The sequence below is a fragment of the Notolabrus celidotus genome, chromosome 19 (genome assembly GCF_009762535.1).
Source record: "Notolabrus celidotus isolate fNotCel1 chromosome 19, fNotCel1.pri, whole genome shotgun sequence".
Taxonomy (NCBI): domain Eukaryota; kingdom Metazoa; phylum Chordata; class Actinopteri; order Labriformes; family Labridae; genus Notolabrus; species Notolabrus celidotus.
Genome location: NC_048290.1, coordinates 10,394,760 through 10,420,259, shown reverse-complemented (window position 1 = coordinate 10,420,259; position 25,500 = coordinate 10,394,760). Strand labels below are relative to the sequence as shown.

Sequence of the window (25,500 nt, the reverse complement as noted above, 5' to 3'; positions counted from 1 at the left end):
ATTACTTACTAAACTGAAGGATGTGACAGCATTACATTGAGAAAATTAGAACAATGAGGCAAATGACACAATAATTACTATCAATAAAAGTAATTTGAACATTATAAAGATAGAAATAGTGACCCTGTTTGAATATTCTTTCCAGGTCGGGTTGCAAAATTGACCATCAACTAAAATTTGACTTTATGCAGTCACATTATCATTATTACCTTTCTATTAATTTATTTGTATTTTCATATTAGGTGTTTATGCAATGGCATCCAACCCTATAGTATCTAACTGTCATGATTCCCCGTGTGTCCGAGACCCTCCATCATGGGGAAACAAATGTTGTTCCTTGAGGCTTGTCATTCATTAATACAATGCTGCTCTCCTATGGAGAACCTGAGGTACTGCAGATACCTCTGAATTAAATGGAGTTCAGACTAAACACCCTCCAACAGTGTATTTTGAGATTCATGTTGTATTAAGGTGTGTTTTAAATTTGAATGACAGAGAGTAAGTGTGTATGCAGAATGCTACTGGAGGGGCATGCGACAGTAGCTGGACAGCTTTGTGTTGACAATATCTCAAAAGCGCGGTGAGGAATGCTGTTACATGTATGCAGTTTGTTTGGCTTTGAAAGAAGAAGAATAATAGAATTTAAACACTGTTTATTTTAGTTTCTGTTTCTGGACAAGCTAAAATTATGTCCTCTCTTACACAAAGAAAAACCTTAAGAGGATTTTGTTTCTCTTCTGTTGTTACTTTAGAGTAGAACCCAACTTTTGTGAGTGAATCAGGAGAAAATTAATCATAATTAAAGGTTCAACTCAAATAAATTGTAAAGTACAAAGAAGCCATTGTAAAGCAGTTGATATTTGAATAAAGCTATACACTCTTTAGTTGATTCTCAGAGGATTAACACATACAAACCTTCTTTTGGACTAAGTTTCTTATTATGATAATTTTCTTATATCCAGAAGTTTTTCTTTATTTCTGTATTTTCCCTTGATACGAGCTTCGCTCTCAATATAGGGCCCGTGGTTGAGTAGGAGAAAGAAATGTGTGATTTTTTTCTGAAATTGTGATCATTTTCTATTAGGGATGCTCCAAAGAGACTAACTAATTTAAATTACAACTAGCTAACTAATCTAAAGTAAAAAAAAAAAAAAAAAGAGTCAAAATTGATCACAATTTATTTAACATGGGTCTAAATGATGTTAATGGTTTTGCTGAGTGTGGCATACGTTAGCTAATACGACCAGTTTCAGTCCTCCATGCAGGTTACAGATACATGCATGTGTTTCTTAACCTCTGATTGAGTTAACCAGCCTACAACTTTATCTCCATTCTAAATCAAATTACCAAACAGCGTAGCGCTCCAGGATGCCATCTGTCATCTGGACTTGTTTACAACCATACAGCATTATAGCATTAAGGCATTCTTTAGCAACTGGAGCTACAGCTCCAGCTAGTGGTGGTTGGCTGCATTAACAGCTCAGACACAACATACGACTGACATTTTAGTACTGCAATTATTAAAATACCAAAATCAATCAATATGAATAAAATAAGAAGCAGATAAGCACATTTTTTGAGAGACTCTAAAAATAGTGAAACGATCAAGAACAATGTTTTGGGTGTTTTCCTTAAAGCTCCTGTGAGGAGTTTTTGAGTGGTCATGAAATGGGCTGAAATGAAAAGTGATGCCTCTTTATGACCTAGAAAAGTAAACAAGATTGTTAGGAAAGGTATTGATCATTTCTGTTTTGTTATTTTTAAAGACTAAAATCGCTGTGAGAGGGTAGGTGTCAGATGAGGTGATTGAGAGCACGTCAAGAAAAACCCTGTTTCTGCATTAAATGTTCTTAATGAGTGAAATGAGTGAAATAGTTGACTGTTAGTTGAAAGCAGGAGGAGATAACATAATTTACACATGTACAGGACAAAATAAGCAAGATCACTTAGTGCACAGGGGGGCACCAAAGTCAACACAAACAGAAAGTTCCTCACAGGAGCTTTAAAGGTCAAAGAGTTTAAGGTACCAGAGGTTTTTGAAATATTGTTACGATTTCAAAGCTCCTGTCAGGAATTTTTCAGTTGTATGACACAGACTAATGGTGCCTTCAAATGGGATCATGTTTACAGTGTTCACGAGAAGAGACCACAGCGACATCGTAAGTTGAATTTTTCTTAAAGCTTCCGGTTCTTGAGTTGTGATGTGTCTGATGATGTTCCCAGAAAAGGTAGAACTCATGGAATCCAGTTTCATATACAAATCCATTGTGTTATTGTGTAACTGACAGGGTCTGTAGTTAGAGGACCTAAGTTAGCCAACTTTGGCAAGAGTGCAGCCTATACAACATAGTTTGATTGATGTTAGCCATGTGTGGGACTGAAAGGAATTATGATAAGTGTTAATATATATTATTAACTTGTCTTTTTTCCCTCCATGTGGAATTTCAGCGCAAAGTAAAAATGGGAATTTTAGCATTTCCACATAAAAAGCAAGGTGGACAATCGATCTTTAGGTGTCCATGTTGCTGTTGCCTGGCAAAGGTGTTCCCATTCATTTACCACTTGAACGCCTTACACACAACTTCACAACACGACTACATCACTTAATGGACTCCATTTGAAGGCAGCATAAAAATAATAACAAACGCAACAGACCATTAAGAAGAACCAGTCCTCCGAAAATGTAAAATATTGAGTTATATATTTGAAAAGTAAATAAAATAAAAAAAACCTACCTGACTTACAATTGAAATAAAGATGACTTTAAAGGCAAGGGACAAAGTCATATTCTTCCTCTGGTTAGAGTTGTATTGATCAAAGTATTTGAGTAGGCTCTAGTTTTAGCCAAAGTAACTTATAGTACTTATGAGTGGGTACTTGAAGGGGGAAAAAAGAGACTGGGCGCACTTTAATGTATTATTAAAGGTTACCATAAAGTAACCAACACCCTCTGAAAGTCTAGTTTTTGCTGACCTGAAGTGCCCCCCGCTGTACTGATGCACAGGTGTAGGCTACTCTAGGATCCTGTGACATCATTGTCAACTGTGGGTAAAGGTGTAATATTGACCACCAAATTTTTCTGGAGATCTGAGATTGAGAACATAAACTGGAGGAGGGCCTGGCTTTAACCTTATAGATACTGTATAACAAACAAAGCTAAGGAGGTACACTTCAAAATACATCAAATTTGCCCTGTTAACAGCCTCATTGCTAAGTTTAAAGATGAGTGCAACCTTTGCAAAAACGATACAGGAACAATTTCTCACCTTTTTGTTTTAATGTGAACTATCCAAAAGATTCTGGAAAGACATTGAATCTCATTTTTTCTCGGCTGCTAATTATGTTTATTCTCTAAAAGTCAAAGATGTTGTTTGTTACTAAAATATTGCTCTTGAACATATCATAAACTTTGTTATACTGTATGCCAAGTTTTTCATTCACAAACAGAAATTCTCAGTCACTTCTGAATTTTTCAATTTTCTTTCTAGAATTCAAGTCCTTTACTAAATCATTTATTTTAGTCAATGACATAAAAATGCATCAAATTCATGAACTATTATATGGGTGTATTTACTTTATATATACATAGTTGTTGTTGTCATAAGTGTATTTACTTTATATATATTGTATAGTTGTCCTGTCTTCTGTATGTATGATATGTTTATTTTATTTAATCTGTCTTCACTTGATTTATATGTGTTACTGTCTTCTACTACTTGTATATGAACACCTTAACTCTTGAATAATATCGACCACATCTGGCTACACCCAACTACTATACATCCCATCCATGGTCGAACAGGCCCCACAGCAAAATCCAAAAGGGCAGTGAGAGAGTTTTTAGATATTACTTTTTAACCCTCCTGTTATGTTGCAGGTCAAATTGACCCATTCTAAAGTTCAGAAATCTAAAAAAAAATGTTCAAAGTATTATTTTGGATTTCTTATGTCACAGTGGATAAAAGGCTAGTGGTATTCAGAGGTTCCATCCATCTTAGGTAATATATGCCTTCCAAACCAGCTAAACACAGCATAAAAATCTGGGCAGCATGTGACAGAAGAAATGTCTCATGTTAATTTATCAACATCACTACATTAAAGCTGCCTTGAGGAACTTTTGACTTATATCAATTTTGGCGCTCCATTGTGGACAAAATGATACCTCTTATCTCTTGTTCTGTACATGCAAAAGTTTTTCAACAAAAACCTCACCCTGCTGTCTTTTCACAGCCAGATTTATCACTCAATGTGATCATTTGCCATGAAAACAGACGAAAAAGGATGCTTCTAAAGCCAAATGTCAATCATGTGGTCTGACACCTAACCCCACTGTGTGGTTTAAGACATTAAAAATGACAACAGAGAAGGTATCAGTGTTGTTGTTTATTGTTTTGTTTGCTTGTGAAGGTCATAAAGAGGCATCAGTGTTGGTTTCAGTCTGTTTCTCAGATGGTGAAAAACTCCTCATAGTGCCTTTAAAAAAAAAAATTCAAAATGTGAAACAAAACAAACAAAATTCTATGTAATGTAAAACTTTTAAACGTAAACTAAAAACATATTTATTCAGTCTGGCTTTTATGTAGGGTTTAACAATTGTATTACTTACCTTTTACTGTAATATTGATTTAAATGCTGCTTTATTATTTTAGCAATTTTAACTGTAATTTTATTCTATTTTTATTTATCTATTCACTCATATATTTATTTTATTTATCTACTCAGTTTTTATTGATATTTGTAGCCTTAGTTTTATTTTCAACTCTTATCCTTACCCTTTTAAAAACTATTCTAACAATATGAATTCTATTTTTATTTTTATTTTATGAATACTATTTTTATTATTATTATTATTATTATTATTATTATTATTATTATTATTATTATTATTATTATTATCCCTTAATATGTCTTGCCGTTGTTTTACTTCTGCTTCTTTCGTGTTTTTCCATCGCTGCAAAGCACTTTAAGTTGCATTTGATTTGTAGGAAATGTGCTATATAAATAAAGCTCGATTGATTATTGATTTAAAAGGTTAGTAATGAAATTAATAGTGAGATTTAAAAAAATGTTTATTGGGATTTTTTTGGGGGTCTGACACTTTTGGATCATATGCCCCAGGTCAAGTTGACCCAGGAACATGCAGCAGAAAAAAATAATCTTCAGTATGTATAAAATGTGTTATCATCAAGTATTAAACATATAATCGTAAACCTCCCCACGAGGAAGCGCAATCAATGCTCTCGCGCAACTCCCCGAACAGTGACGTCATTTTTGTGGGCGGGGCCGTGTGTTTTTTTATGGTTTATTTGCACAATACCTCACTTCCTCGGCAGCTGCCATTGCTGTGGCATATGAGGAAAGAGGGGAGGGGAATAAGAGACAGTAGTGGAGAAGGAGAGAATAAAAAGGGGGAGGGAGTGACAGAAAGGCGGAACGGCTTAAGGAAGAAGAAAAGAAAAATAGCTGTCTCTGGAGGAGAGAAACTGTGAAAGGGGCTTCGTAGCGGGTGGAAGCAGCCAGACTAGCAGCGGTTCTATGGCTCAGTCGGCTTCCAACGGTGTGGAGCAGGATCTGGCCAGCAAGAGGCTACACTCAAGGTATGACCCGAGGGGGGGTACATCACTAAACATGGGGGGTCAGTCTGGTAATGTGTCCTTGGATGGCTGTCCGGGATAAAGAGGAAAAAAGTCACAGTAGGGAGCGGCTGAAGGGACAGAGAGGGTAGAAAAAGGCTGCCAGCTCGGGGGTTTTCTCTCACCGAGGAGGAGCCAGGCAGGCGGAACTTGACCATCACAGCTTTCACTGATTTTAAAGCTCAAGACCCAGCCACAGCTGCAGCCAAAGCCCGGTTCCAAGCCTCATTCCTGGCTCGGGTCATTGAGCTGCTGTGGCTGGAAGTACAGACTGAGAGGAGCCTCATGAGATGTGGACGTAGGAGGGATACAGCGAGGAGTGTTAAAGTGTGCAAGTCTGACACATGGATTGGGTTTAAAACGTGCCATGTGGGTGTAAAATCACTCCATACTTGAATATATGATCACGTGAACACAGATGCATATTGTGTAGTTAGAACTGTTAACAGTAGCTGTCATAACTCTCTTTCAGCCCTGTCATTTGCATAGTCAGTGTTTATCTGATAAGCATGCTCCCACTCATTTACAATTTTCCTTACCTCACTATTTTCATTTTTATCAGACTGTTCGCATGTTATAAAACTGTTTTAACTTCAAGTTTCCTTCCATCAATTATTCAGAATGAATGTAAAAATGTCAGCAAGTTTCAGGGTTCCCACATGTCCTGGAAAACCTGGAAAAACAGTTGACCAGTTTTACAGTACTGGAAAACACCTGGAAAATGGGAGAAAAAGTAAAAAGTCCTGGAAAATCACAGATTGTCCTGGAAAATTATTCCAACATGACTGTGTGCGACTTGACATGGTTAAAAAAAACACATCCCCATTCAACATTTGTGGCCATTTTTGTCATTCAGTTCTACTTTGGTCATTAATGCACTGATCCTCTGATTATTATTATTGTTTATTTATTTCAGTAAGGCAGCTTCCAGAGTCCTTTGCTTGTGCTTTTGATTTTTACTTAGCTAATTTTATATTTTTTGAGAAAAGAGAAAGATGAGATGAGAGTTGGCCATCATTGTTTCTTGGTTGCACTAATAAAGTGCTGTACATCTGTGGTTGCATTGTTCTGTAATTAATTTGCCATAATTTTTAAGCATGTAAGAGATGATTTCATGGACAGCCATAGACTGCATGTCTTCAATGTAGACTTCCACTGAGAGGAACATATTAGACTATTTAGGAACTAAATCAGGAACTCATTTTAGACTGTCATACCAGCTTGATCATCACTGAAAATGTCCTGGAAAATGATCTCTGGAAAATGATCTCTGGAAAAGAGTGGGAACCCTGAAGTTAACATTAGAGATAATACTTTTTACTAGCATTGCGACTAATACTCACATTTCATCGTCTTTTCCTTCTCAAACATTTGTTTCTTTTGCTTAGTAAATGTTATTAAATGTCATTATTACCCAGCTTTCTTATTTGTCCTTCTTATCACCTGGCTGTGTTAACCTGACTCTGATTGGTCAAAACCCCATGACAATGATAATCAATTCTGAATAACAAGACCGACACCAGGTACAACCACATCATACACGTCATATCAAATAGACCTTTTTCGGGCCAACATCTCGATGATGTCACGGTATTAGTTGGAGGCAAAACAAGGGAAAACTGGAGGCAAACACGAACCACCGCTACAGGTTGTAGGTCAGCACATGCTAACGTTGACTTCTTTAGCAAAACAAAATGAAGGAACCCGTTTATTAGTCTTCCAAATTTGTGCCATAACTATCAAACACTAATAGATACCTTTAGGACTTGTATACCTTCAATTGGTTTTTACTAGGGATGTACATTTTAAGTATTTTCCGCGATCGATTTTTGGAAATGTTAACGAGCAATTATCGATTAGTCAACAATAAAAAACATTATTATTCTTATGTCAAAAACAAGGCCAAATGTGTTTTTTTCCCCCTAGGTTATATTTTCTACTGCAACAAAGTGCATATAACTGACGGTATTTAATACAGGTACGTGTTTGACACTGATTATCAACGATCAGGCTCATAAAAATATTCTCCGCGGACATAGTCTTATCATGTGAAGGCTCATGATAATAACAGAAAAGTATTTAAGACTCACAGAGTCCAGTTTTCAGTCTACTTGTTCTTATTGAGAAAAATAAACGTGTGTATTGGGTCAGCTGTCAGCTGGGAGCGCAAACGGGTCATAATCAGTCCAGCGGCAGAAAAGCTCAGACGGCTCTGATGTTGCTGTTCTGCAAACTTGGCGTACTAGCAATTCCCACCAGTCTGCTGGCTTTGTATCCAAAGGTGGGGATATGTCCTGTTTGAAGTTTTCAGCCTTTGTGTCCGTGTCGTTGTTGCAGCAGTTGCGCATTGATCCTCTTTAAAAAGTGAACGTGGACACCTGTTGCACAGCCGTCAGCTGAGCGTCTCCGCTGTACACAACACCTTTTAACAGCTGTTTCACATCGAAACATGCTTTAAAATTAAAACACCTGCCTGATAGCTGAGTGTAATATGAGACCACATGATGTTTGTTCCACGTGATGGGAAATTGAAAACAAAAATGCGTGTTTCGAGTAATTTCTTAACAATCAATTAATCGATAATTGATTAAGTGTGTACATCCCTAGTCTTCACTGTACACGGTAGTTTTTTTCAAACAGTTAAATTTAAATGTAGTCTACTCCTGTTCGTCTTTGTTAACTTATTGAAGTAACACTTGGCCCTGAAAAACAAGCCAAAAACAGCTTGCTATAAGCTAGCGCTGGTTAACAGGTCTAGAGGATTGTTTTGTCTCTTCCTAAGCTCTGTCTACAAAAACATACCATACTATTTACAAACACTAGAAGGGTCTATTATTCAGCAGAAAAGAGTTACGTCACATTTCAACTCTGCTTGCTGACAGTTATGCAAAAACATCCATTACATTGGTATACCAAATTGTTGAGATGAGACACATCCGCTTTGCATCAAGGTCCTGCTCACCCTGTCAGGATTCTAATTTTGCATAGCCGCCTACTTACTCTGCATTCTACATTTTAAATCCCATGCAGTGTTCTGTAGAGACTTTTCTTGATTTCTCTGTCAAAGGCTTCATGGTTTGTGTCTTTAACCTCTCCTGCCTGTTCTCTTCTATTTTCATCTCTTTTATTTTGCCCATCATAAATAAACATAGAGATTGACATTAACTGGACTTTGTTCAGAAATCGATATCATTACAGTCAGCCAACTTGAGTTCACGATTAGAGCCATAACCAGCGCAAGGGTGTGCTGTCGAGAAATAACAGACCATCGATAAGGATTATAGACCAATCAGAATCAAGTAGTTGATACAGTCGTGTGATAATTAGTCTTATGAAACTAACCCCTTTAATGACTAATCTATTCAGCTCAACATATTTATATATTATATTCACAGTAGCACATTTGACTCGTGGGACAGTTTTATCTGTTTGCTGATTCTTGTGTCAAGCCAGATATCTGACACCACTGATCATGTTTTTTTTGTAGAACTTGTTAAAATGACGTCACTGTGTTTTATATTTTGACATTTTGAACATTACTAATCACAACAACACTGGTTATATAAGGGCGCCCCCACATCTTTGCTTATCAGTCAAGTAGAATAAAGCAGATATCAAACCCACGGATTGAGAAGAAATTTAGGGAAATGATTTGTCCTGTAGCTGTGTAAAGCAACAGGTTGACCAGTTAAATCCCTGTTATACTGCATACTGTGAGACCAGCACATACCGTTTATTACTCGCTCATATAAAAGACCTCATAGTGTATTGTGGGTAATTGATAGACAGTGTCTGTGGCTGCAGAGAATATTAATAACTGTTGAGTTGTGAAATGACATTCATGAGCCCTGCAAGGTTGTTATGTCCCAGACAAACACAAAGATAAATACATGGAGTGACTCACAGTGCTGGTCATGATCATATAGCCAGGTCTGCCCTCTCAGTGTTTTCCCTCTATTTAACTAACACATAACCTGAATACATGACCTTTCTGCAATGAGGGTTGGGAATATGCGTGTGTGTTTTTCTGTGTGTGCTTTTGTTGACCCACACAAAAGACTGTTATCCTCAGGGTCTTTGTTAGCAATTAAAGTAAAATGCTGCTGTTTTGTCGGTTACAGACATTGATTCTAGTTATTCAGTGTCACCAAATTGTAAACAATGTAAGGCTATCAGTAGAATGACTCTTTAATAAGGTATTTCAAAGGTACAGCTGCAACAAGTAGCTATTCTGCTCTCCTATATATAAATTCTGTGTTTTCTTTCAACTATAAATGCCAGAAAAACCTTTAAATCAAAAGGTTAGGGTCTGTTCATCATAGTTATTCATTCCCAGACAGTCTGGACTCTTGAAATCCATATACAAAAGGAATTATGGTGATCTATTGGTCTAGTATTCACATTTTGAAGACCTTTGTGCAATTTTCTATACTAATGTACACAGTCTTTGTAAGTGCCCTCTGAAACCCTAACCCAACCTTGTGTTTTTCACATATTTGTGAGTAAATGTTGATTGGTGGTTGGGAAACTTCAAAGGGCAACAGAGGTCTTTGGCTAATCAAAATCCAGTCATTTCAATTGGCCTATGAGCCGCACGCATGTCAAGGTAGAGGACTGAAGTGAAAGGAAGCCCTGCAAGAAACGTCTGGTTATGAAGCCCTGTTTCTCTCTGTTACTTCCTTATTATTGATTGGAAAACTATATTTTATATATTTATTTACTTTGGTCTGTCTGGCCTTTAAGTTTTTAGAAGAGTTTTTAAACGTTGTATCACAGGGATATTCAACAGGTATTTTTCTTTAATACAGAAATGGCTGTAAAATGCTTGGTGTCATTGCATTCAGAACAACTTAAATAACAGTACCTTGTGCAATGGTTCACTGTAGATTGAACAATAAGCATGGCAGCTGAATATTAAACCTATTCTTCTGTTGTTGTTCTTTTACTTTGGTCAAATTTTGTTTGTAAAAAAGCCTGAAAAATAAGCAATATTAAAAATGATCAGTCCACCTCCAATTGAAAAACATCTGTGGGACTTTTCCTGACATATTCATTTTATTACATAGGCATAATGGGGTAGCAAAGGGATGAAAAATTTCCATGGGAAGTTAAGCTGGGGAATTTTGGAAATATTCCAAATTGGAAACTTTCCATGGGAATTTATGGGAATTAACGGTAATTTAATGGAAAGGTATCATATCCAAGCATAAACATTTGTTTTGTTGTAAGCAGACATCCATCCAAAATAATACAATTAAAACAGATTTATTTGTAAGTAGAACTTTATCAAGTGTTAAATATATTATTGAACAATCAATTCTTTCATTGAAGAACCAAAACATTAATGTTGAGTTAAATATTACTCATCCCTCCAACACAACCCATTCAAAAATTAACAAAAATACAATCCCAACAAAGTCCCATTCAACATCCAAATAAAAAAGCATAGATGTGCAGGTTTCTAGAAATCATGTGTGCATGTGATAGAGGAATGCACAGTGCATGTAGGGGGCGTGGTCTCAATAGCCCTGCTGTAAGCGGTGTGCTATGTGCTTGTGATGGAGGAATAGCATAGATATTCAACTGTACTTGCATGAAATCTGGTTGTTTTAGTCAGGATTACGCTAAAATATATTTTCCCCAACTATATTTAAGTTCCCTATTAAGAGCCAACCTTCAGTTTAGTCAATTCCTGGTTTATTCCCGTTGGAAAGTTTCCAATTTTGAAAATTCCTGGGATTTCGCAACCCTAGTCATGAATAGTGCTACAAAAGACAGGATCAAGTCAATCTGAGTGATGATACATATATGGAAGTGTTTTTCATAGATGTGGTCCTACAAGAGAATCAGACAAAGGTAAGAAAAAAGGACACAGCTCAGCTCTAACTGAAAACGACATGCGCTGCAAGAGGAGAAAACATTCCTAGAGAGTTTCTCTTTGGTTTCCCTGACAACTGGCCGTGGCACTCTGTAATTATGGCCAGAATTACTACTCTGAGCACAGAGTTTGTTAGCTAAGCCAAGAATAATGGGGATAGTATTGTAGAACTGTCAATGTGGGACAAGGATCCATAAATTTAAAGGAGAGCTCCTAGTAGAGACTTCATCATTTCATTATTTTTATGACCAATAATTGAATTATTATTTTACTTCAATGAAGAAATAGATGTTGCTTAAATCAGATCAAGTTTGTGTGGTCGGATCTTATTTTAAAGTCACTACCTATCTGAACTTTAAAATCTGAACATCCAAAAAACCCCAAAATGTAACCTGTAAAACTGTATTTGATTAAATGTTTATACCTTTTACGGGCTGAAAAATATCTTTAGTATTTTAAATATCATATACAATCAAATGTAATAGATACATAACATATAATAACACAGTTGAATGTTATGTAAATGTACTTTATAAATCCCCTTGGGGGAAATTCAGTTTTTTCACTCATGTTCTTTTTTTGATCATGCTGCACATGCACATAGTTTGATATACATGCAAACATGCTATAGACATGCACTTAGGAGAAATGTCAGTAGGGTGACATTATGGAAAACTCAGACTATCTTATTTCAATCAGGAGAGACACCGTTTGAAGACTAAAGGTTATGTATTACAACTTAATGAATGATGAAACTTGACAGAAATCTTTGGTGTAAGGACTCTATGGGGATAATGTTGTGAGCCTAGGATGCATGAATTTGGCAGCAGAAGAAATTCCCCTAGAGTCCAGACACTGGTGGCGGTGGTTGATGAATTCTAGGAATTGAAGACTAGCAGAGACCAGGTGAAGATGGGGAGGCGGAGGGGTGCACACCATCAATGCAAGGAGGAACTAGCTGGGGAGAGAGGGACACATTTAAAAAGACAGCAGAAAGTTGATAGGCTGACAATAAGGGCGTGCCACTGAGCTATTGGATGACAACCACCGCTGATTAACCAATGACAGCTCCGGAGCGTGCAGCTGGAAGCGGACTGTGAGCTATTGAACTAGGGAGAGGACAGTTAAACAACTGCTGTGATTGCTTTTATAGTCTTCCTGTCTGAACTTTCACTAGAGCTACATGAGTTTGTATTTCAAACAGTGAGCAATGTCTCAGATGGTGAACCAAAGCTGGCTTACTTTTTTCTTTTGTGAAATGTCATGGAGTATCTTGTATACAGTGCATAGCAGGTGTATAATCCATTATTAAGTCATGAAAGACAAGAAAACCATCATTCTAATTTAAAGATGCGACATCCAACCATTGCTGGCTTTGCTTGAAAAATGACCTAGGCTTGATTTATCATCAATAATCTTGTCTTTTTTGTCTCATTAGGAAAATGTGTTTCAAAAAGTCCTTGCAAAAAATCTGAATATGAGCGCAGTGCACTATGTACACTGAACCAAATTGTGGTCTTTGAAGGTCTTCCTGTTAGTGCCTGTTCATGTGCAGTGTCTCTGGTATTGTAACTATGCCAGGTGTAACCCTGTCTCATAAAGGAGCAAGCTTACATCTTTTGACAGTTTTGTTTTATTTTTCTATGTTCACTAACTGCATTTTTCTGTGTTTTTGTGCTGTTGGCCACAACAACCTCAATTTCAGAGCCTTTCCAATTGGTGCTTATTGTTGCAATGTGATGAAAATTGAGCTGCTCTGAACGGTATTTGCTTATATTTGATAGAACTATTGCAAAGAAAGCATGAAAATAATAGTTATCATGTCAAAGCATTAGAAGCTTGAACTTGAAATTGTTACCTTGAACAAGTGTGGTTAGTTTCTTTGCGGTTGGGATTTCCGCCATTGTTGTTGACAAAAATATCAGAAGCTGACCCCTTTTTGATTTTGCAACATTGACGAGTGCGGCCATGCTCCAAAAAGTGACGAATGCTGATGAGGTTGTGTTTTTGCTTAGGAAGCTTCTGATGCTGAGCACTGAAAAAGGCTGAGCTACATTGGTTTTGTACAGAAAATAGGCGCTGCCAGTGGAAAAACTACTGTTAGCTGATACAGGCCCTTATCCTGTATAGTCTGATGATACTATGGCTTTTAAATCAACTGTTCCAATATCCCTATCCTTTGGTTTGTACCTCTTTGTATTTTATATATGTTGCTATACTTACCCCCTGAATTCCAACATGTAACTTATTCTTTGTGATGCCATGGTAACTACATTTTGGAACTGTGTCTCTCTGACCACAGGCAGGCTATTATAGGATGAAGGTCTTCCAAACAGAGCAATCAAAGTGGCAACCAGAGGAGAGAATGGAAGACTTTTACATTCATGTACTGCAAAGATCCATTGTTACGCCAACCACATGCATTGAATGAAAGTCACTGTGTCAGTCCTCTATTTAAGTGGGCGGTACTATTTTCCTTTGCATTGTTTTCCATTTGTTTTTCCTTTATTGGAATGTCCATAAGTGTCCTGCTATCACTCATGTTGTCATTCTTTTAGTAGATTTTTTTATTGTTACCCCCAAGTTTGCTTCCTGTACTTTGAATTTACAGACGTAGATCAAGATGGGTGATGGTATGTTGTGGCCTCCAACTTTACAACTGCACAGCTTTTGTTATTTAACCATGTCGCCTGGCTTTCTTAAGGCTACTCCCTTTTTCCACAATCTGTTTTAAAGTTTAAGGTTTTACAATTCAGCAGTGGTTTCCAGAAGCCCCTGCACCATCTGCAGCTGAATTCCCCCTTTTTATTGTCTTTTTTGTCTTTTCACTCTAACAGCACAATTTAGAACCTCTGAAGTTGCTTCTCTAATCTTTAACACTATCACGTTCCCATACAGACACTGCAACAAAGTCTTTGCAAAGCCTAAGCATTCATCATTGATTTATGCCAGCGTTCTATCCTTAATCCTTAATGCTTTGTTGTTTGACAGAAACAGTTCTGCCTTTTATATATTGTATTGTATACAACATCCATCTTGTTCTCTTTGACACAGTCCGTGACAGTCATAAAGATTCTTTCCATGGCTTTTCGTTTATTGTCAGATGAAGATAAAAAGCAAAGGAAACAAAGAAAAACTCATTTTTGTCTCTTTTCTATCAAGCATCAGGCTTGCTAAATGCCAAAGCCTTGGTGCGAATTAAAGTAACAAAGTATATTTTGGCTGGTTGGTTTCATTAAAGATATGCCTGCCTTATTATAATAACTGCGCAATGTTGTCAAGAGACAAGTAGAAAACCCCCCTGAATTCCTGAACCCTTTTTAGGAGATCCAGTGGCTTTGTACTGATGAGGGGGCAATTTGTTAAAAACGTTTGGATCAATTTGTAACCTCATTGGAAGGGTAACTACAAATCAACGAAACTAGTTCTAAGTCATCACCTTGATACTATGATGAAATATTCACACAGGGACTGGTTTCAAATATGACAGTGTCTTTATAAAGGATATGATAGAAGAGTGTGAAAATGATGTCAATTTTACACAGTGGCCTTTGCAGTCATCAGCTTTTAATACCACCTTTTGGAGGTATTTGACCAACATGTTGGACTGCCATCATCAAAAACACACCAAATGGGGAAGTGTTTTTTTGGAGGATTGGTGCTCCAACTGTCCCAGAGAGTTTAGGAATTATTGCCAAGGCCCACTGAAGGTGTTCTGGTTTCACCCGGTGGCCCAGCATCTACCAAGACAATGAATGTTGTTTTGTCTTTTGACTTCTCTGTATATTCCCCTTGTGGTCTTAGTAACCACTTTGACTGTGTACCTTTCCCTCTGGCTGCTGCTTTTGGCACCAGCTTCCTTTTCTTGTTGCCACTGGAGAAAGCAGCACTATCTACAACTTTGAGGGCCCTCCTTTGAAGACATGGTCATGTTGTCACTTTGTCTACAAGACATTGCATTCAATTTAGGTATTGCAATGGAGGCACTTTGTTGTGGTGCATGGCATCGAGGCCTACTGACATGCCTTAATGGAACAGAGTAATTGTAATGTTATTAGATGCACCTAGGGTAAGCCTCTCAATACATTAATGTCTCAATGTCCTTACAATGACTGCAAACAGGAGCGACTTTAATAGTAGCACAATAGTAGAGCAGTAGCAAAAGCTTCATTGGACTGCATGAGTGAAGGCACATGCATTGAGTTAAAGTTAAGCGAGTTGTGGTGAAAATCATGACCTATCTGGACTGCTGGATTGACTTAAGATTTTTTTCATCAATACCTGTCTATTCATACAAAATAACTAAAAATTCATACCCTCACAGTCTCAATGTTCACCGATCCCTTACCACTTCTAGACTAAGTCTTTTGTCTTGGCTGGTGGTGACCTAAAAATGTTTCTGCCAATGTCAGCAGATAGTGGGATTAGTGATAGCCAATCAGTGCACCGTGCTCTCTAACCAAGGAGGTGCATGTCCCTGGATTAGTAATTGTCTCTCTCTCATCCTTCCTTTCCGACTCTCATTTGGTCAAAGGCTGAGTTAAGAAGTAATGTCCTTCCTTTGAATGATAGGATGTCTTCTTGCTTACCCAGAATAGCAGCACCCCCTTGTAAAATGTGACTTGTTAAGGCAAGGCTGACCAATGGATCATTACTGAGGATGTGGAAGAGGATCAAGGGTGGACACTGGACACATTCCTGTTGAGGACAGTAAGAGCTGAATAACAGAATAACAACTGACATCTCGACTATCTGGCTTCATTCTCTTGGCTTGGACTGGTAGGCGGTGAAAATAGCCCTGTGTAGACTTTTAGATCAACATGTTTTTGCTGAGAAATACAATAGTATCTGGAACTACTCTACTACAGTGGAATACTTTTTTTTTTACAGCCCCCTTCTGTCTTGCTCGGCTAATAGGGTAGAGAGTTCACTCACCATTCATTTTTTGGAACGTTCTCGAGGACTTGGGAAGCAAATGGGATTCTTGGCTGCTCTTGGACTGTGTGTAGAAAGTCCAGTGGATTGTGTCCAGGTTTGCTCCAACATGGCTGACATTATGGATTCTTCTGTAGAATCTCAATGGGCCACATGAACTTGGAATTTGAGACGCCAGAGCAACGATTAACTGGATTTTCCACTTTAACTGGCCAGATCAACTGATAATGCTAAAGGTCTTAGCCCTGCATTATCAGCGATACCTATACAGCTCGAGTTAACTGCAATGTGTCTTTTGCCTTAGCTAGTCTTGCTATCCCTTACTGGCATGGAATCCGAGCCTTGCCCTCTGACTGGAGCTGAGATAGCGGTATGTAAATTGGTCCACCATGGACCCCGACCTCAGGCCATGCTAAGGCCTTTACGCTTGGAGCTACAGACATATGTGAACAAAACAAGAACTAAGGAAAAACACAGGTATTGAAAGGACCCACTCTGTCAACACTTACTGAACTGCCATGCACAATTTTGCAAACCAGACCATTTGAGTAGTGATTTGACAACTCCAGTTCCCCAAATTTGGGACAGTGTGTTTATAAAAACAGAATTTGATGATGTGCAAATTATTTAAACCCGTGATATCATTGAAAATAGTGCAAAAACAAGATGTCAAATGTTGAAACTGAAACATGTAATTGTTTGTTTAAAAAATATTTTATTTGAATTTGATGCCAGCAACACATTTAAAAAATGTTGAGGCAGGGAATACAAAACACTGGAAAACTAAGGAAATGCCAAGGAGAAAAAAAGGGGGATTTTATTATAGTATATGATATCATTAAAAGTTTCAGAAAATCAGGATAAATCATGGTACAAAAGGGACAAGGATGATAAACAGACATGACTCTGTCATGGATATCACTGCATGACCTCAAAATCACTTCCAATAATCTTCGTCTATCCAAAAAATGCAGGTCAAAACTGTACCAAGTGAAGAGGTAACCATAGATAAACAGGATCCAGAGATACTGGTTGAATTATCTTTGCCTAAGCCAAATTCAAGATGGGCAAAGGTAAAGTAGAAAACCGACCTGTGGTCTGATGAATCAACATCTGACATTATTTTTTAGAAATCAAGGACCAACTGGCTTTTAATCAATGCACAGATCAAAAGCTAGTAGAGGGTATATAATAAATGAAGATAAAAATATGATGCACTGAAGCTAAGGGAGGAGTGTAAAGAACTTTTTCATAAATTCAAAGTGAACTAAATAAACTACCTTTGAAGTTTCATGCTTAACCTGCAAACTACACATGGTACTCAAGTCTTTCTTGAATGGGGCTATTTGTAAAACAGACAAGATTCAAGGATAATCCTTGCTTAACTCTTTATTCTAACACTTTACCTGGAATTGAGAGCTGCAACCTAGTTGGTTGAGTTTATTCTGGATTAAATCATGAATCTGGGCTTCCTATGATCCCAATCCCACTTTTGCCCTGATGCTTCGATATTTTCTATTTGTGAGTATTTGGACATAGCACTTTATTTCTGATTTACAACAAACTAGATCTTAAACTGCTAATAAGATTACTCTTCAAATGGTTCCATCCATTGATATGTTCCCCTAAAGACAAGGTAGTTTCCAACAGACACAAAGTTAATGTTTCTTTTACATTCCCTGATGGCACACACACAGTCATTGATCCAGCAGTTGCCATGGGAACAAATGCATCGTATAAGTGGTAGGAAGACTCCTCTTGACTTGGCTTTTAATAGTTATTTCTGGAAAATGTTGTGATTCAGGGTAGCAATGGAGGGAAGCAGAGAAACAATTGGATCCTTGACCCAATATCAACAAAATCAAACCATGAGTTACAGCACAGTTTTTTTTGTTTTTACAGAGGAAGGGTTACTGTGCACAGAATGCTAAGTTGCTTTCAATGTCATATAACCAAAAAGAGAAGAAAGTAAGGTAGAAGAATGAGCACTTTTTAAAGATGGACACTAGTCAACATTTGTGCAAGAGAACTTCACATTTTGGGACTTTAAAAAAACGGCTAATCACTGGCTAATAAAAGCAGTAATGAGCAAAAACTGCAACACCTTTTCAAGGTGCTCATCTTGGAGCCGTAGACTCAGTTGCTAAGGCAACCGTCCACAGATATGGCTATAGATCTTGTTGTCATGGTGATTCTGGAAATTTGTTCCTTACCAGTGTAACAGTGATGGAGTCCCTGATCCTATACATTGTTCTGTCTCTTATAGTGCTCATTATGTTAATACAGTGTGTCTGTCTCTCCCTGCATGTGTGTGTATATGTGTGTGAATCTGTGTGTTTGTACCATTAAGGATGGAGGCCTCTTGCTTGGAGTTGGCTTTGGAAGGAGAGCGGCTGTGCAAGGCCGGGGACTTTAAAGGGGGAACAGCGTTTTTTGAAGCAGCAGTGCAGGTCGGTACAGAGGACCTGAAGACCCTAAGTGCCATCTACAGCCAGCTGGGCAATGCTTACTTCTACCTCAAGGAGTATGGAAAGGCCTTGGAGTACCACAAACATGACCTTACTTTGGCAAGGTGAGCAATATAGTTTTTCATAGTTACTACCCATTGAATTTTTAAAGCTGACGTCAAGTTGCCAAAACTTTTTTGGAGCTGTTGAGAATCACTTCCCTCGGCTAAACCACATGAAACCCCTTTACAAAGCGTAGTTATTAAGCACCGACTGCCTGTTTATTTTTATTTAAAAGCATGTAATAGGCACTGGTAGTACAGTAGGGATAAGTAAGTAAGTAAGTAAGGGATAATGTAAGGTCAATGGGTGGCTATGCGAATTAGGCGGCGAATAATAACAATGATAGACTGCCAAGCTGTGTTTGCACTGCCGACTCTACTGAGTTTATTAATGCTTCTCCAGACAAAGGCAACAATTTTCAATCATGTGTTCTGTCTTTTTGTTTGTACTCACCACTCTGTTGAAGAATGGCTTTGTGCGCAGTTTGCATCGTGTTCTTCGTTGGTGTGTCATTACAAAGTTATACCACCAAGTTCTGGTCTGGCGGACATACTCCAGTGTTTTCAGTTGTTTTTGCATTGCCATGTGAACCCAGGTTTTTTTCTAAAGTCTAAAGAAAGACATTTCCATGTCTAATGAGCCGTTCACATGAAACAAGGCCTTAGTATAAATATCATTTTTTTGCCACGATGATAACAATTTGGAATGCTTACAGAAACTAACATTTTTGCCACAGTGTCAACAGGCAGAGGTGAAATGCACCTGACCCCTTTCTGTGGATTTGGTATGATTTTTGATGTGACTGATATGCAATGAATTACTGTCGTTATAAGGGTTTTAACCTATCAGAATTTAGTATTTAACAAAGTCTGAACTTTTAAAATGACTTAATAAATAAAGGAATAAAATGTATTTTAAAGCTAAAACATATTTGTCAGATAGAGGGACTTCGAATGTCAACACTACCCCTTCCAACCAGATTCTCTCTTAGCTCACCCACACAGATTGGTGTGCGCAATCATGATAGTGCCGGACTCATAACCAATCGGAGGATGTAGTAGGGGCCGCCCCTTAACCAATCAGGACAGAGGATTGGAGATTCGCTGTGATTGGTCCTTCATAACGAGAACAAGGGGAATAATAACATTGCTTGATACAAAGGCATTGGAAAACGCAGAGATTTCGCAATAGTCTCAAATTACTTCATTTACCGATGAGTACCAATGGGTATTATGACCTTTTCTCCAAACCCTTTAGCGTCTGCTTAATTACATTGTAAACCCAGCAGAAAAAAAGTACAGTTTTTTACACCATTCCTACCAACAGCAGCTTTAATTAATTAAAGGTTGATTAATATAATGGTATTTTGTTTCTGAATTTACAAACAAAACCCCAAATTGATTATCATCACCTGTAAGAGAAGCTCTTCATGTTATCTGTTACATGCTTTTTATGTATTTATTGAGGCCAGTGTGCAAAGCTAGATCTGCAGCCGGCCAAAAATACAATTCATACCAAATGAAAACAGAAAATCTGTAGTGGCTACCCATGAAGCCTGAATGCAATTTAATTAAAAACAAAGCTAAGCTTTCAAGCCAAGTTATAGAGTCAGAGCTCCAGCCAGTGCTGAGCTGTTTAGCGGTCTGCAGGAATGATGTGCTAATGAGTCTGTTATTTGATGTACAGGCAGTTCATAAGAGAAAGATCATTGAACATATCATCCCTGACAGGTTTTATGGACTTAATCAGACACACAAAGAGCAGCAGGGATTTCAAAATGTGTTGCACTACATTAGGTAATGGAATTCAAAGAAAAGTGAGGGGACTTTCATATAGTAACAGTCTTCCACCACCAGCTGGTTATTTAGCTTGAACGAGTAATCCAGTCCCCTACTGTGAGTGCAGCTGGTTCTTCAGCAGGGAAGCCATCAAAGACCCCAGGGAGATTTACCTTGTTACATTACAGGCTCAGCAGGTCCTCAGGGACTGTCAACCTCCTGGGAGCTAATTAAAAATGCACTATGCAGCGTCTCACTATTAAATCTGTGTACAGTACCGTAATGGTAGTCGTTTACCTAAATGACAGCGATGTAAAGAAACTGTCGTCTTTACTGTCGTTGCTAAATGTGATTCTTTGCCTTCTCAGAACAATAGGAGACAGAATTGGAGAAGGGAAAGCCAGTGGTAACCTCGGTAACACATTAAAAGTGTTGGGGCGCTTTGATGAGGCTGTCGTGTGCTGTCAAAGACATCTGGATATCTCTCAAGAGCAAGGGGACAAGGTAATGTTTTTGTTTATAGAATCTCCCTACAAGTCAAAAAGCTGTAATACAAAGACAAAACAGTTGATAGAATGTTTGAGACATATCAAATAAAGAATCATTGTGTACCTCTGTCAAGCCTTTTCTCTGTCTGTGTTTCTGTTTGTAGGTTGGAGAGGCCAGAGCTTTGTATAATATAGGGAACGTGTTTCATGCAAAGGGCAAACAGCAGTTATGGGGCTGCTCACAGGAACCAGGAGACCTCCCCCCTGATGTCAGAGACACACTGCAAAGGGCTACTGGATTTTATGAGTATGTATTGTGTAACACTGAACACACACACACACATTACATGGATACAGCAGGGAAATACCATAAAATGCAGTCAGGCCTTTGTGATTTTATGGATTTAATAGAGAACATGCAATATTGTTGAGGCTGTTTTCCTTTTATTCTCTCAAAGTTGCACGCAGAAAACCTGTTTCAGCTGGCCTATGGTATTTATTCTGGCCCTATTTTGTCTCATCTGTGGTTAATATTAGGCCCTCTGTTCTTTTTGAACACGTCTGTGCCTGCGTGGCATATCTGCTGATTTGTAAAAGTAAACATGGATGAGAAAAAGAGTGAAAAATGCTAACTTAAAGACAATACGCAGATTCCGCTGATAATTCAGCCTTGGATTATGCTGCATTTTCTTTTCAACTACAGTCCTTGTCAAGCTGTATACTAGACATGATGTGGCTTTTTGCCAGTGTATTCGATCAAGCCTGACTGAGTCATACTCGAAACATTATCTTGAATTTGCAGCTGTAATTTGTTCCATTTGTTGTCACAGTGTCCTTGCTTCATAATGCTGAAAATCAACAGCAGATCATGTTGCTGCTTTCATTCGCCAAAACGGGGATGTTGTGAGACTGTATTATAAAACGTTTCAGTTTACAACGGAACAGAATGTGACATTACTGCATAAAACTTTAAATTATATATACAGAATACACATTATTATATATTGTTTGCCTACACGAGGGCAAAGCTTGTTGTGGCTTAAAGAAAGCATCAATAATTTGTGCTTTCTGGATTATAAAGGCAATATAAATCTACTCTAAATACATATTTCACAGAGCAATTATCTAGACATTGTTTAAAGCCCAAGGCAACACAGCATTATATGAATAATCTGGCCTTTGATATACCTTGTACTCATGTTTATGAGAATATCCATCACATTAACAAGAAGCTTTTTGTGTTATAACTAATCTAATTATATCAAACATATGGAATAACTTAAATACTGCCATCATGTGACTTGTCTTGTGCTATGTTACCCATAATGCTGTACGGGTAACATAGGACAACCCAAGTCACATGATAGTGTTCCTTCAATAAAACTGATCAACACTGTTTTTTCAACATTTTAACAATATTATTGGAAACTTCATTCTATCTTTAATATAATGTATGAGTTGTCATTTGTCAGACATCCTTCTTAGTTGCTTTATACGTTATGCTGCTGCTTACTTAATCCGTATGTGGGCATCTCTGCAGGATGAATCTGTGTTTGGTGAAAGAACTTGGAGACCGAGCTGCACAGGGAAGGGCCTATGGAAACCTGGGCAACACCCACTATCTGCTGGGAAACTTTGTTGAAGCTATCAAGTTTCACCGACAGGTGAGAAATTCAAAACATTTGCCTGCATCCTTGTAATATCACTGGCGCATAGAAAAGAGAGTTATCCGCCCTGCTGTAGCTCCTGAATAGAGCAGTGACCTTGTGTCACCAGAGCAACAGAGCAGCAGACTTTTCCACTGTAGGCCGTCGACCTTGTAGCTATTCAGAAAATTTGAAGCTTGCCATGATATCCCCTTCCAGTGTGCTTAATAGAACGGAAGTATAATTCTTACCTCTTCTTATTCAGCTCAGGTTTCATGAATATGATGTGAACATGTCTTTCTAATTTATGTACAGTATATGTTTGGTTTAACTGGTCCAGACCATTTACATACACATCACAGTGTGGTTTAGGGCGTTTTGGTGGCTCCTGCACATGTTGTGTGGCCCTTAAATCTCAGTCAGGGATCTTATAAAGGTCCGCCCTGAAGCCACAGTGCCACATGAAAACATCTGCAGGGAGTTGTTGTCATCATATTTCCCTTCTTGGGTGTCGGTCTGTCATGGGCAGGCCACAGGCAAACAAGTGGTTCACTGACAATTTGATCGAACATGTTTGAACGATGTGAGCTTTTAGGTTCAGTCGGACTGAACCATCAGTCATAAGAGATGAGATAAGATAAGATGTACTTTATTGATCCCAATTGGGGGAAATTGTTTTTGCTCCAGCAGCTTACAACATGGGCCAGGAGAGTACAACAATGTACTTACATAGTTAAAATAAAATAATAATAATCATAATCATAATAAATAAAGAGCAAATAAAACAGTAAAAAATAAGATCAAATAAAATATAGCAAATATTACAGATATAAACACTATGTACACTTCTACACTTCTATCTTATGAATTGATAGTCAGACAAGTTAGTGCACGATAAAATTGCACCAGGTTTTTATGAGCACACACAGTATGAGAAGCACACAGAGTGATTCAAATATGGGATTTCAGTGGAGAAGCAGGTTATAAGCATTTGGTTATAAAAAACATCTCAACTAGTTTGGATAGCACAGACTTTAGTTTGCACAAATTTTACATGCAAAATAGGAAGAGCAGAAGGGACAACGGAGAGTGTAGAGACATGAAGAGAGCCAAAGATAATACATGTTTGATCAAATCTTGATTTTCTTTCAGTTTACTAGCACACATAGCTCATCCTCTTTTCCCCAGTACAGTAAAATAAAAAAAGCTCAGTGTGCAGGGACTCAGAAAAAAAAAAGTGCGGAAATTAGTTTCTTGGTGAATCACTGGCAAACGTAGCCTAAGGCGCTCTCTCTTCCTACAATTCTTGTCACTTTAGATCATGAAACAACTTGTTTCCTCATGGGAGAGGCTGCTCCTTTGCCTCTGTCTCATTATAAACCAGTGTGTAATGTAGGGGAGCACACTGCTATGAAGGGAATAAGATTTGGTGCTCCACTGCTGCAGCAGCACTTTTTATTCATGCAGTAGGGTGGCAAGAAAGAGCTTGCAAATTAAACATGCGCTTTATTTTTTTCTGTCTTCAAACCGAGGCAATTCCAGAGGCTAATTAAAAACCACGTGTTATTATGTGTGATCTTTGTCTTCTTTTGTTTGCAGCGATTATCCATAGCCAAAGAATTTGGGGACAAAGCTGCAGAACGGCGAGCCTACAGTAACCTTGGCAATGCCCTGATATTCCTAGGCCAGTTTAGCACAGCAACAGAACACTACAGGTGAGAAAAGAGGAGCCTGACATCTAGTGGAGAAAATGAAAAGTGATGCATGCTCTGAATATTCTTAAAAATATGCTTTTTTTTTTAACCTTCTCTTTTATCCTTCAAACTGTATTCACCTGTTCTCTTCTATTGTTCTTATTCCACTTTTTCCCTTCTCTTTCCCTTCACTCACTTTCTCTGGGTTTCCTTTACTACAGGAAAACTTTACAACTGTCCAGGCAGCTAAGGGATCAGGTGATGGAGGCTCAGGCCTGTTACAGCCTCGGAAACACCTACACCCTTTTGCAGCAGTATGAGAGGGCCATAGACTATCACCTGAAACACCTGTACATCGCCCAGGAGCTCACTGATAGGTAGAACAAACATTCTCCTTTGACATAAACATGCATGAGTATAGGAATATATCTGATGAACATTTGTCTGTGTGATTTGTGTCTCATTAGAGTTGGTGAGGGTCGTGCCTGCTGGAGTCTGGGAAATGCCTATGTGTCTTTAGGGAACCACAAACAAGCTCTTCATTATTCCCGGAAGCACTTGGACATCTCTAAGGAAGTGAGACATTTTTTTAAGAGTACTTTTAAAGAAAGGTTACGGGTTTTATATTTGATCCACATGTCTGAGTTTGTCACTTTATCCCTGTGTCTTTGTCTTACTTCTCAGATTGGAGACAGACATGGGGAGCTGACAGCCAGAATGAATGTGGAGCAGCTGATGGAGGCTCTTGGAGTCAATGAGAGTGACCTTTCACCCTCTAGTTCAGAGTTTGAGATGCAAGGTGACAAAAAAATATATATCTTGACCTTTGTAATGTGAATATTCTGCGCTAATTTGAAGCTGTGAGGCATATTTTGTTGTCTTTAAACAACACCAAGCTAGCAGCTGTTCAGCAGAGCTTCATACAACATGAAAGTTGC

The 25,500-nt window shown here is 38.1% G+C and overlaps 1 protein-coding gene across 6 annotated transcripts in view; it reads left to right on the top strand.

Annotated features, from left to right (window-relative positions):
* The first annotated feature begins 5,320 nt into the window (after positions 1-5,320).
* gpsm1b (G protein signaling modulator 1b) overlaps positions 5,321-25,500 on the top strand; it is a 33,762-nt gene continuing 13,582 nt past the window's right edge. For 3 of the 6 annotated variants that reach the window (XR_004634962.1, XM_034709835.1, XM_034709833.1), the window contains exons 1-9: positions 5,321-5,597; positions 18,797-19,018; positions 21,103-21,238; positions 21,387-21,529; positions 22,763-22,886; positions 24,468-24,583; positions 24,784-24,939; positions 25,030-25,138; positions 25,247-25,361. Coding sequence is in view for 4 of the 6 variants with exons in the window: in XM_034709835.1 (XP_034565726.1) it covers positions 5,536-5,597; positions 18,797-19,018; positions 21,103-21,238; positions 21,387-21,529; positions 22,763-22,886; positions 24,468-24,583; positions 24,784-24,939; positions 25,030-25,138; positions 25,247-25,361 (1,183 nt within the window). In the remaining 2 variants the exon portion in view is untranslated. The remainder of the gene's footprint in view (positions 5,598-18,796; positions 19,019-21,102; positions 21,239-21,386; positions 21,530-22,762; positions 22,887-24,467; positions 24,584-24,783; positions 24,940-25,029; positions 25,139-25,246; positions 25,362-25,500) is intronic. The other 3 variants (XM_034709834.1, XM_034709836.1, XR_004634961.1) reach the window with 3 other exon arrangements.